This window comes from Vicugna pacos, chromosome 4, assembly GCF_048564905.1.
Source record: "Vicugna pacos chromosome 4, VicPac4, whole genome shotgun sequence".
In the NCBI taxonomy this organism is placed as follows: Eukaryota; Metazoa; Chordata; class Mammalia; order Artiodactyla; family Camelidae; genus Vicugna; species Vicugna pacos.
This window is the reverse complement of record NC_132990.1, coordinates 21,704,064-21,717,940: the sequence shown is the minus strand read 5'-3', so window position 1 is coordinate 21,717,940 and position 13,877 is coordinate 21,704,064. Positions and strand designations below refer to the sequence as shown.

The 13,877-nt window shown below is 43.9% G+C and overlaps 1 protein-coding gene across 3 annotated transcripts in view; it reads left to right on the top strand.

Annotated features, from left to right (window-relative positions):
• ADAMTSL1 (ADAMTS like 1) overlaps window positions 1-13,877 on the top strand; it is an 827,290-nt gene that overhangs the window by 794,902 nt on the left and 18,511 nt on the right. For all 3 annotated transcript variants that reach the window (XM_072959360.1, XM_072959358.1, XM_072959359.1), the window contains 3 exons: window positions 3,043-3,255; window positions 4,855-5,035; window positions 8,185-8,392. In XM_072959360.1, the coding sequence (XP_072815461.1) occupies window positions 3,043-3,255; window positions 4,855-5,035; window positions 8,185-8,392 (602 nt within the window). The remainder of the gene's footprint in view (window positions 1-3,042; window positions 3,256-4,854; window positions 5,036-8,184; window positions 8,393-13,877) is intronic.

Genomic DNA, 13,877 nt, shown 5'->3' with positions numbered 1-13,877 from the left:
TGACTCTTGCAAAGAACCACTGTAATGACTCTTCTAAAGCCAGCCTAGATTCCTCTTCCTCTTCAGAAACCTGCAGGGGCTCCCAAAAGACAAGATTCTGGCCTTTAAAATCCTCCCCATTGCAACTCTCATCCATCGCAATGGGCTGATTTCTCTCTATCTCTCCCCAAGGCCATTCCCACCCGCACTCCATAACGGGAGTGCAGCGACACCACCACAGACCACATGACAGTTAGATGCCTAGATGCCACCAGGAGCACGTGGGGAGTAGCTGAGTAAGAAGGTTCCAGGTCAGGTGAGAGCGAGGTCAGCACCCAGGGGGAAACTCTACCCCACTGGAAGCCTTGGATCCGTGGGCCCAGGGAAAGATCTGGAAGCCCCTACTCCTTAAATGTATCAATTAGCTGTTGCCCACCACCCCACCTTCAAAAAAAAGAAGGCTGCATTAAAATAAACCCAAGATTCAGTGGCTTAACAGTAACAATCATTTATTCTTGCCAATCTTACTCAGTTCAGTTAATCTAAACAGGTTTGGCTGGAGTGACTTGGCTGTTCTCCACTGTTGTCTCATCCTCCCTTGGGATGACCAGGCCTGTTCTCCTACAGTGATGGCAAAGGCACAAGAGCACAAGCAAACACTCACATGGTCCCTTGAGGTCTGGGACTGAAACTGGTCCACCAGCACAGCTGCAGCCTCATTTCTTTTACTTATGGTAAAACATATGTAACATGAAATCTACTCCTTGAACCATTTTTAAGTGTGCAGTTCAGTGGCACTGACATTCTCACTGTTGTACAACCTCACACTATCCATCTCCAGAACTTTCTCATCATCCCAAACTGAAACTTGTACCCATTAAATACTTTACCATTTCCTCCTTCCCCGAGCCCCTGCTAATTACTGTTCTACTTTCTGTTTCTATGAATTTGGCCACTCTAAGTTTCTCATATAAGGTGTATCATACAATATTTGTCCTTTTGTGTCTGGCTTCCTTCACTGAAATGAATGTTTTCAAGTGTAATTCATGTTGTCCATCTTTCAGAATTTTATTCCTTTTTAAGGTTGAATAATATTTTGTCATACATTTTGCTTATCCATCCATCCATTGATGGACTTTTGGGTTGTTTCCACCTTTTGGCTATCATGAATAATATATCATAAATTCTGCCATGAATATCAGTATACAAATGTCTAAGTTCTGCTTTCAGATCTTTTGGGTATATACCCAGAAGTGGATTTGCTGGATCATATGGTAACTCTCATTTTTTTAGGAACTGTAATAATATTTTCTGTGCCATTTTACACTTCCACCAGCAATGCACAAGTGTTACCATTTTCCCACATCTTCACCAACTCTAGTTAATTTTTTAAAAAAATAATAGCCATCCTAATGGATATACAGTGGTATCTCATTGTGGTTCTGATTTGCATCTCTGTAATAGTTCATGATGTTGAGCATCTTTCCATGTGCTTATTAATCATTTGTGTCTTTGAGAAATGCCTATTCAAGTGTTTTGCTCATTTTTTAATTTGGTTGGTTGCTTTTGTTGTTGAGTTGTAAGAATTAATCTCTTAACAGATCTATGATTTGTAAATTTTTTCTTCCATTCTGTGGGTTTCCTTCTCACTCTGTGGATAATGTCCTTCGATATACAAAAGTTTTTAATTTTGATGGTGTCCCATTTATCTAATTTTTCTTTTGCTGCCTGTGCCTTTAGTGTCATATCCAATAAATCATTACCAAAGCCTTTGTCGCATAGAATTAGTAAAAGAGGCAAGTAGCAGGCCTAGGGGATAGAACACAAGACAAGGAGTCAGATAAAAGGCTTGCCTCAATCTTTGGAAGATATCTTAACAACTCTGGGCCTCATTTTTCTCCTGTGGCAGGAAGCTAGATAATCTCTAAAAACATCTCCTGTGTTAATGCTGCCATCCTATAAAAATTCTAATGGTGCTGTCCCCAGAATACAGAACAAGCCAACGTGAGAAAATCCATTCACAGGCACACACACCCATGCAGGTGGCCGTCTGTGCGTCTCATTGAGCTCATCTTCTGCCTTACATCTCAGTTTTATTGGTGTGCTATCTTTCATCCCTTACCAGCTGGGATCTCCTTGTAAGAGAGAAGATAGTCTTAACTAACTTAACTGTCTCCAGAACGGTAGGCACTAAGTAGTTATTTTTTAACAAAACTGAACTCCCATATCTTTAATTTTGAATAATTTATCATGTGTTTAAACTTCCAGATAAATTTTCTCTGGAAGCTAAGTTTCTGGAGTCACAACAGCAAATTCAGCAAATACAACTTTAGAGTTTTCTCTTACAATTGCAATCAGTATTTTACTAATTCTGTGCTACACAGGCTTGAGTAGACACCATATCTCAGTTTAATAGTTTGGACTTTTAATGTATCAAAATACGTTCGATGACTATGTAAGTAAGTATAACACTGCTACACGTCCGATGCAGGCTTGGTTGTCGGAAGAGCTGTCAGAAGGCCAAGGTTCTTGACTTAGAGAGAAATGAGATCAGTGTTTAAGATTGTTTTCCTAGTCTCTGTTGAAAACTTTTGGCTTGAAAATCACATAAAGAATAAAATGAAGGCAGACATCAGACTTTTACCAATTAAAGTTTGATTCTTAGACATAGTATGTGGCTTTTTTCTCAGCTCATTGCATTTGAAGAGGTGATTTCTTTCATCGTAAAATTGATGTAGGAACTAATTAACTTGAAGAAAATGTTCAATGAGTAAATCTCAATTGCTTCGTTTTTTAAACTTATTACAGGGACATAGACAGAAATAAGCACTTTGTGTTCCCCAAGAATTTTTATTTAATTGAATAACAGTCACCATCCCAGAATCCCAGAGAATAAAAACATTCCCTGTTTGCTTGGGAATGGGAAGCAAAAAAAAAAAAAAAAGCCACAGGGAAGCCACGTCATATGTGTGGCCTCCAAGTCCATGGAAACACTGAAGCAGCTCATCAGGAATGTGTCCTCTCTGGCTTTATCAATGGCTCACTTCTCTCCTTTCCTTCCAGGCTGCCCCGTCAAAGGCCAGCCTACCCCTAATATCACCTGGTTCCACGATGGCCAGCCAGTTGCCACTGTCGCAGGACTGACACATCACATTTTGGCAGCCGGACAGATTCTCCAGGTTGCAAATCTTAGTGGCGGGTCTCAGAGGGAATTCAGCTGCCTTGCTCAGAATGAGGCGGGAATGCTCGTGCAGAAGGCCTCCTTAGTGATCCAAGGTAAGAAACTCTTCAGGCTTCTGGTGCCAGGCTTGCTTCTTGAATTCTTCTTGAGAATCTAATTCTCTAGTAGAACAAAGTGATTTCTGACCTCCAGTGGCTCCTAGAGCGTAAACACTGAAGCTGAACCGTGTCTCCATACAGTGAGGCTCTTCAGAAAAGCCCCCCGGCCCCACCTGAGCAGAACCTGGACAAGTCAGTGCTGCTTTCATAAATGGGCCCTCTGCTCATCATGTTGCTGCTACTCGGGACCAAGGAGATACCACCATAGAGCAAAGGCACATGTGTTTCCTTGGTGCTGGTTTAACTAGTAAAGATCACACATGCAAAGTTGCTTGTTAAGAAAGAAAATGCAAGATTTCTCTGTTGGGTTGGTTTCAAAATACCTCTTGATCTGAACCGTGTGGTTACTATCCCCTACCCTGGGGGTCAGGGCTGGTGCTGGGACTTCCTGATCATCCAAGAGAGTCTTCAGCTGCATTCACAGGACGAGTGCTTACCAGACATCCTCCCTGTGGCCTGTCCATGAACAGACGGAGAAGCCTGTGTGGCTCACGCGTGAACTTTCCAGGCACAGGGGCAGGTCAGAGAGCCCTGAAAGTGGGGCCCAGCACTCGCTAGCCCAAGAAAGGGCTGTGAATGAACCCAAAACATGAGAAAAGAGCCAAAACTGGCCTTGTTATAGAAATAAGTGAGGCTTTTGGGTTTTCCATGGGCTGGTTCTACCTGTGGCTTACGTGTGATACTTTTAGGGAAGATAAAATTGTGCTGCATGTATTGTGAAATGGAGGGTTCCATGGGGAAGGATAGAGTTTGTGCCAGTATTAGCACATAAGGAGAGAGATCTTTCTGAGCACAAAGATTTTCCCCTTAAGCATCCTCCCCCACCATCTGGCTTTCCAGACAGGAAAGTAAACACTCCATTTTCTTGCCAGCCAGCCATTCTCTGCTGAAAACCAGAAGGCAGTGCCTATCTGCGAGATTTTTAATACACAACTTTGCAAATAAGCACTCAAAATTTACCAGCCCACAGTTCTTTTTAACAGCTTTCCTACCAGGACGCCCCAGACCCCCAGATAGAAAATCTAAAGAAACAGCCTCTCTGACTGATGTCACTGTCTCATGTAAATGACTGCTCTCTGGATAGGCTGCTCTTCTGTAACAAGGCCCAACTCAGATGCATACTCTTAAAGATGATTTTTAAGTAACTCTCAGATTTTTATATCTCTTTGTAGAAAAACAGCCACTTTCTGGTAAACCCATATGAACAAAAAGTACTTTAGGAAGTAGGCTTAAAACTACAACAGCTGCAGCCACTGAGAAAGGCTCGTGTGCCAGGCGCTGGGCTGGGGCCTGCACTTTCTTTTCAGACCTCGAAGCAGCTGATGAGACAAGGGTTATCGTACCCTCCTTGTGGATGAGCCGTCTGAGGTTCCTGGAGACCACAGGGTTTGTCTACGAGAGGCTGGGAATGGAGCCCCCCTCGGGGCCGAACTTTATGCGTAACAGCATCTCATGCCCGCCCCCCCCCCCCGCCCCTGCTCAGAAGGAACAGAGTGCATGGACATCAACTCCATCTTCTTTTCCCTACTGATCCAGATTACTGGTGGTCTGTAGACAGATTGGCGACCTGCTCAGCCTCCTGTGGGAACAGGGGGGTCCAGCAGCCCCGCCTGAGGTGTCTCCTGAACAACACAGAGGTCAGCCCCGCTCACTGCGCTGGGAAGGTGCGCCCTGCCGTGCAGCCCATCGCCTGCAACCGGAGAGACTGTCCTTCCCGGTGAGTGCGCTAGATGCCGGCTCGGGCCGCCCACTGCCCAAGGATGGGCCTGGACTTTTAGCCAAGTTCACGGCCAGCCCTTGTCTGGCACCGTGAGAGTGAGAGATGCTGAGTGCAACTGAGGGGGCCTGACATCTCCAAGGAGCTGCCCTTTCCTACAGGCCTGCCAGCCTCTTTACCGTGTAGAAAACATCCCCCTGGATGAGCCTCCTCCCTCAGCTGTTTGTTCCCTCGCGCTCCTGCCCGGGCTTCCCAAGGGCCAGGGAGCAGGAGCACCCCAGGCCCTGGCAAGAGAGAGGTCCCATCCTGCAGTGAGAAACCAGCTCTTTGGTTTGTAAGAGAAGCTATGTGTTTGCATTCAAGTGCTTAGGGGTAGTGATGACTAGCCTGGATCCCAGCCCCTCCCCCTTTCTTCTAACTGTAAATACCTGTGCTAATTAGTCCTGCAGTTTAGCTGAGGAAATTTTGTCCCTTCTACAAAGGGTTGCATCCTACTAAAGTTGAAAGTTTCCATTTCCCATAGTTTCCTCAACTTCAAGTTTACAGTTGACCCTTGCGTGACACATAGGTTACAGACTTCAACCCCATGCAATCAAAAACCCACCTATAAGTTAAGAGTCGGTCCTCCATAGCTGCAGTTCCATAACCTTGGATGGTGTAGTACTGTAGTGTAGGTATTTAGTGGGGAAAAAAACCCCAAATGTAAGTGGACCCGTGCAATTCAAACCCACGTTGTATAAGGGTCAACTGTCCATTCTCTGTATTTGGGTCCCTTGTATAGCCCAGAATGATGCCCTCAGTCTCTGCCTCTCTCCGTCTTCCTCAAGCTTTGAGCAGCTCCCCCTGAGCAGTGCCCCCAGCCCCGACCCAGCCTGCAGGCAGTAGCCGAAGGGATAATGGATGGGCTTCGAGCTGGCACCAGCATGGCACCCCGCGCCTGGGCGGACTTGGCTGGACCCTGAAACGCCCCTTTACTCCCCTATCTGTGGGACATTCATCCACTCCTTGGGCAGCCGCTTTGTCTTTTGCCAGCTGAGTCATAGGGAGCAGCTGAAACCAGGAGAGCCTCAATGAAATATGAAACACACTCATTAATATCAGCAGTTTGACTTGCTGACGGGAAGGTTTCCATGGGAATGATTAATGTCCTTTTATACCCTTCCTGAACTGTAACATAGCCCGTACCTCTCCTTTCGCAAAGCCCCCGCCCCAGCTCCTGAAAAACTGCTGAAATGGATATTTGGGAATAAAAGTTGATTGAGAGGCAGGCCTGACATTCACCACGGATACGAGGGGCTGGAAGACTGCCCTTGCCAAGCTGTGTGAAAAGAAGAGGTCGTGGACATGCCGGGGGCTTTTTGGTGTGCTGTGGTGACAGTCGGAGTCAGTCAGCCTCATTTGCTTCTGTGGATGAAATAATGGCTTGTCTGCTTGGGTTTCAGTGCCCCCCGGAGCTTTAAAACACCTTCTGCCTGCTTCCTAAGTGGCTCTGCTCCTGCGGGCTGGAAATCTGCACGCAGTATCTCTCCCCACGCGAGTGCAGGGAGGAAGTTCCACCAGACTAAACAAGTCACAGATCCAGATTTAGGAGGAATTTGCTCCCCATCCCTGCTACTTGCCTCTCCTCAAAGCCAGACGGGGCTCCACTGAACCAGAAAGCGGCCACAGGCCACCGCTGACTGGTCTCCCCACCAAGCTTCCCGGGCATGTCAGCCCCTGTCTTGGCACACAAGCAGGGGTCGCCCTGGTGGGCTTTTTGAATAGTCCTGGGAAGTCCTGCTTTGACCCAGGCAGCTGCTTCAACCACTTCATTTAGACAATTTTTTTTCACCAGGCAGTAGAACCAAGGAATGTTTCCTCTAGATGGAACGAAATGGCTGGAAAGCACATCTTTTCTGACCTTTCCCCAAACTGCCTCCCCTCCTCCCTGAGAATTAACCCAGGGTGCACACATCCAAAGAAAACCCCTTTGCATCTGTATATGGACCATCCGAGTGTCACCCAGCTTACAGGTTGGCCTGACGAGAAAAGCCATTTGTCAGTCTTTGTCAGCCTCACATCGGAGGGTCTGAATTGTATTTGGAACCTAACATTCTGAGAACAATTACTTTCACCACGTATGCAGTATTAGAGATCTAAGACCTATGGACTGTGACTAATGGAGGTGGGAAATTACTCCAGAAAGCTGGAAGGAACTTTGTCTGTTTCTGAGTGAATCAAACAAAATCAAATGAGACGTGGGTTAAGGCGAGGTAAGGAAAATGAGTACTAGCAGACAGAACTTGCCTTAGCTGAGACCCCGATTGCCTCTGAGGTCAGGAAGCAACCCAGGTTTGGATCTGATTTCCCTAGGAAACTGTCCCTTCTCTGCCACATGCTTGGATGCCTTTAGGAAGCACCAGAACCACACTGCAGCATGACCAGCTCAAGGACCATCGTGTTCCATCTGTAAAATCACGGCTTTTGGGGCCATAGGGCTACTGATCTTCAGAAAACTCTTTCAGGATACTCCTTTTTAGTCAATTTGCAAATATATCTGTTTCCTGTGGCTGCAACAACAAATTACTGGAAACATGGTTGCTTAAGACAAAAGTTTATTCTCTTACAATTTTAGAGGCCAGAAGTCCAAATTCAAGGTGTCAGCAGGACTGCACCCCCTCCAAAGGCTCTAGGGGAGAGCCTGTCCCTCAGCCATTGCAGCTCCTAGTGGCTCCAGGTGTCCTTTGGCTGTGGCCCCAGGTGTGGCCCCGTCACACCTTCCTCTGCCTCTGTGGTCACACTGTCTTCTCCTCTTCTGTGTCCAGTGTCCCTCTGCCTTTCTCTTTTAAGGACCTGTGATGATATTCAGTGCCTACCCAGATAGTGTAGGTCAATCTCATCTCAAAATCTTCACCTGCATCTGTAAAGACCCTTTGTCCAAATGAGGTAGCATTCACAAGTTCCAGGGATATGATGTAGCTATTTTGGCGGGGCGGGAGGGGGATTTTCAGCCCACCACTCCAAGCATACACTGTGAGAAGGGACACGGCCCCGCAGTTAGCTGCTGTGTGATGAGGACAGGAGGATGGACGGGGCTCCTTTTCCGAGAGTACACGGCAGTGTTCCTCTCCTCAAGGCTTGACCCTTTGCCCTGACTCTTCCTCTTCCAGCTGGATGGTGACCTCCTGGTCCGCCTGTACCCGGAGCTGTGGGGGAGGCGTCCAGACCCGCCGGGTGACCTGCCAGAAGCTGAAAGCCTCTGGGATCTCCACTCCTGTATCCAATGACATGTGCACGCAGCTTGCCAAGCGGCCAGTGGACACCCAGGCCTGTAACCAACAGCTGTGTGTGGAGTGGGCCTTCTCCAGCTGGGGACAGGTAAGAGAGTTTTACTAGAAACGTAATCTGAAGGTGTGGACCCTGCCACAGTAGGAAGTGCACTGCTGCCTCGGCCGCATCCTCTATGATGGTCGACCTTTCACATTCTCATTTGTCAACTAACCCTGCCCAGGACGCTTCCTAAAGCCGGAAGTGTCTGGCCGTTCTTCTCTAACACTAACACACCTGCCCCACAGCCATGAAACTTCCCTTTTGATTTCCCTCCACTCTGTCTTCCCATTCTCAGACCATCATGGGACCTTCAGACTCATTTTCTCTGCGGCCACCTCTTCTCACTGGTTGTGCTGGAGCTGGTGACGTAAAGGTCTGATGAGAGCCAGCTGGGGGCAGCAGTGTTGTTCTGGGCCTGGGGTTGCACAGTGAGCATCTCCAGGAGATGCAGCCTGGACATTGGTCTTTTGAGAGAAGTTTCTCCAGGGATTCTAACTCAGTTGCTCAGGGGTAGGATCCAAGCATGGACACAGTTTAGGAGCCCCCCCAGGTGATTCTGATGGGTAGCCAAGGTAGAGAACCACTGTTTCAAGCCAAAGAAAATTTGAAGCCTTGATGGTACCACCAACTCCTTTCTTGATTCTCTGCTGGAGGTTAACAAGTCCCAGGAGAGCTCCCCAGAGAGCAGAAATAGGGCATCAGCTGGATGTAGGGAGGAGGCACAATGACTCTCTCCATTTGGAATGGAAATTTTATGTTTAGTTATGACTTGGAAGAAAGACCAACACAAACTGAAGATTCTTCATGGGGAAGAGCAGACCTGAACAGTGACACACACACCAGGCCAGGACAGAAGCAGCCCAGGGATGTGGGCGCTGACGGGGCCTCACTGCTGTCATTTCTGGGCCAGGCAGGACTGAGCACAAGTCTGGATCTCCTGTTGTAATTAGAGGCTAGGTTTCCCCCAGTGCAGGGAGATGGGGTGTCTATTTAAACAAGTAATAGTTGTTTTACTCATTTGACCCCTTCTCTGTTTTAGAATCCTGTTTGCAGTGATATAATTGTATGTACTCTGCTCCTCCCCAAGTCTGGGTTCCAAACCTACTGGAGATCTATTGGGCATCGAAGACCTGCCTGCCAGGGCTGACAGTCAGCTGGTACCCACCATGTGGGAATGACTGTTGTGGTTTGTCAGAGGCTGGTGCTAATCGGTAGGATGACCATTCTGATTGGTCAGACATAGTTTCTGATTGGTTGGTGTCTGAAACATACCATTAAGATTGCCCTGTGGGATCACTTCAGAGCAGCCACAAGGCTCCTAATTCCTTGTGTAAGTGTGTGAACTAATGTGACTGAATGTTTTGGGGGCAGTTAGCAACTTGAACTTACTAGAACTGGTATCTACACATCACTGCATTCATGTTCCTCCATCCCCACCATGAGATGTGTTCTTTGAAAAACAATCATTTGGAGCTTCCAATTAAGTTAATACACTGTAGCCATCTCTAATGAAGGTCAAATGTGATTTGGGGGAAATGTGGCCACAGAACTCACTTGCAGTATATAAGCCATTTCTGTCTCAGGTAAGTCCGGGGATAATGCTCAATGCTGGACAATCAACACACTCAGCCCGAGGCTCCTTTCTGGGGCCTCTGCCAACCCCTCCTTAGTTCCAGTGACCTCACATATGTGCTTCATAATCAGAGAGGCATGAGCTCCCCCTTGCTTCGTCACCTGGGAGAGATCATCTTTCTCTTACCTGGAAAAGCCCCTTCTGATAGCGCTCATTCAGCCCAAGGCAGAGCTGCTTCTAGGCCCTGAAGGCTTATTGGCAGCTTGTGAAATTACAGTTGGGAACAGATCTGACTACACATGGGAGATGTTTCTGCATCGTATCATTGAGGTCACTCAAGGGCACATACGTGCACATTGATCATTCTCGGTGCTTATTTTTCCTAGAAGACAGAAAAATAGCTCTTTCCACCTTCATTCCTCTCAAACATTTTCACCCCCTTCTTTCTTCTGAAACTCTTTAGGCAAGTATGTCTCAAGCTTTAATGTGAATCACCTGTGGATTTTGTTAAGAATGCAAATTCTCATATAGCAGGTCTGGAGTAGGGCTTTGGATGCTGAATTTTTAATTGAGGTATAATTTTTAAACATATATATTTTTTTTATTGAAATATAGTCAGGTTACAATGTGTCCATTTCTGAGGTACAGCATAATGCTTCGGTCATATATCAACATATACATATTTGTTTTCATATTCTTTTTCACCATAAGTTACAAGATATCTAATATAGTTCTCTGCACTATACAGTATAAACTCATTTATTATATATATATCTCGAATATATATATAAGTTAGTATCTGTAAATCTCTAATCCCAATTTATCCCCTCCTTCCCCTCCCCCCCGCCCGGGAACCACAAGTTTGTTCTCTCTGTTTGAGAGTCTGTTTCTGTTTTGCAAATAAGTTCATTTGTATCTTTTTTTTTTTTTAGATTCCACATATATGTGATATCATATGGTATTTTTCTTTCTCTTTCTGGCTTACTTCACTTAGAATGACAATCTCTACTTCCATCCATGTTGCTGCAAACGACATTATTTCATTCTTTTTTATGGCTGAGTAGTATTTCATTGCAGAAATATACTGCAGCTTCTTTATCCAGTCCTCTGTCAATGGACATTTAGGTTGTTTCCATGTCTTGCCTATTGTAAATAGTGCTGCTGTGAACATACGGGTGCATGTAGCTTTTTGAATTAAGCTTCCCTCTGGATATATGCCCAGGAGTGGGATTTCTGGATCATATGGTAAGTCTATTTTTAGTCTTTTGAGGAAAAGACTGTTTTATGGAAAACACTGTTTTCCATAATGGCTGCACCAAACTACACTCACACCTACAGTGTAGGAGGGTTCGCTTTTCTAATTGAGGTATAATTGACATAACATTGTATTAGTTTCAGGTGTACAGCATAATGATTTGATATTTGTGTTCATTTCAGAATGATCGCCACAGTAAGTCTAATTAATATCCTTCAGTACACAGTTACCAAAGAAAATTTTTTTTCTAATGCGAACTTTTAAGATCTATTCTCCTAGCAACTTCCAAATATACAATACAGTATTAAGTATAGTCATCCTGCTGTATATTACATCTCCAAGACTTACTTATCTTATAACTGGAAGTTTGTATCTTTTGATCCCCTTCACTATTTCACCCACCCTCACCCCTTACCTCTGGCAACTACCAGTCTGTTCTGTGTATCTATTTTGTTTTTTGGTTTGTTTAGATTCCACATACAAATGAGATCATATGGTATTTGTCTTTCTCTGTCTGACATATTTTATTTAGTATATTGCCCTCAGGTCCATAAGTGTTGTCACAAATGGCAAGATTTTATTTTTTATGGCTGATTAATATTCCTGTGTCTGTATGCATGAGTGTGTGTGTGTGTATACATACACACATATGCACACATATTTATCCATTCATCCACAGGTGGACACTTCAGTTGTCTTTATATCTTGGCTATTATAAATAATGCTGCAGTGAACAGGGGGGTACATATATCTTTTCAAATTAGTGTTTTCATTTGCTTTAGGTACATACCCAGAAGTGGAATGGTGGTTCAAAGTTCTATTTTTAATTTTTTGAGGCTCTTCCATACAGTTCTCCATAGTGGTTCTCCATTTACATTCCCACCAAGAGTTCACAAGGGTTCCCTTTTCCCCATAGCCTCACCAACACTCATTATTTATTCTTTTTGATAATAGCCATTCTAAGAGGTGTGAGGTGGTGTCTCACTGTGGTTTTGACTTGTATTTCTGCTCTAATCTTTGCTATTTGCTCTTTTCAGCGCATTTTGGCCATCATTTGTTCTTTTTCCATTTCCTCAAGATGTTAAGTTAGGCTGTTTGAGACTTCCCTTGTTTCTTAAGGTAGGCATGTATCTCTGTGAACTTCCATGTTAGAACTGCTTTTGCTTCTCCCCACAAGTTTTGATATATAATACTTCAATTTCATTTGTCTCAAGATATTTTTTCTCTTTTGACTCATCGATTATTCAGCATGTTGTTTAATCTTCACATACTTGCAAATTTTCCAGTTTTCTTGTACTTTATTTCTAGTTTCATACCATTGTGGTCAGAAATGATGCTTGATATGATTTCAATCTTAAACTTATTGCAACTTATTTTATGGTCTGTCATATGATCCGTTCTGGAAGGTGTTCCATGTGCACTCGGGAAGAATGTGTATTGTTGCTGTTGGATGGAGTCCTCTGTCCATAACTGTTCAGTGCTTCTGGCCTAACATATTACGTTAAAGGCCAGTGTTTCCTTACTTGTTTTCTGTCTGAATGATCTATCCATTGATACAAGTCGGGTATTACAGTCTCTCACTATTTTTGTATTGCTATTTCTCCCTTTAGGTCTGTAATATTTGACTTTAAATATATAGGTGCTCATGTGTTGGGAGCATAAACATTTACAAATGTTATGCAGTTCCCTTCTTTGTCTCTTATTACAGTCTTTAAAAGTCTAATTTTTCTGGTATAAGTGTGGCCCCCAGTTTCTTTGGGGTTCCATTGTCATGCAATGTCCTTTTGCATCTCTTCATTTTCAGTTTGTGTGTTCTGACTTCTGAAGGGGAGTCTCTTGTAGGTAGTATATAAAGGGGTCTTGTTTTTTTTATCCACCCAGATACTTTGTCTTTTGAATTGAGAATTTAGGTCATTTACATTTAAAAATATACTGGTAGGTAAGTACTTACTACCATTTATTAATGTTTTGTAGTTCCTCTCTCTTGTTTTCTCCCTTTGTGGTTTGATGACTTTTTTAAATGGTATACTTATATTTCTTTTTTAAAATCTTTTGTGTATTTACTATAGGTTTTTTGTTTTGTGGTTATCAAGAGGCTTATCTGTAGCAGCATATCTCCAACAGTATATTTTAAATTAAATTCAAACCCATTCTAAAGCTCAACATTTTACTCTTCCTCCTCCATGTTTTATGATTTTGACATCACATTTTATATCTTTTTTTAAATTTTTATTGAAGTATAGTCAGTTTACAATGTGCCAATTTCCTGTGTACAGCATAATGCTTCAGTCATACATGAACATACATACATTCGTTTTCATATTCTGTTTCACCACAAGTTACTACAAGATATCTAATATAGTTCCCTGTGCTATGCAGTAGGATGTTGCTGTTTATTTATTTTATATTAATTAGTATCTGCAAATCTCCAATTCCCAATTTATCCCTTCCCATCCCCTTTCCTCTCTGGTAACCGTAAGTTTGTTTTCTTTGTAAGTCTGTTTCTGTTTTGTAAATAAGTTCATTTGTCTTTTTTGTTGTTGTTGTTGTTCCATATATGAGTGATATCTTATGGTATTTTTCTTTCTCTTTCTGGCTTACTTCACTTAGAGTGACAGTCTCCAGGTCCATCCATGTTACTGCAAATGGCATTGTTTCATTCTTTTTTATGGCTGAGTAATATTCCATTGTAGAAATTATACTAT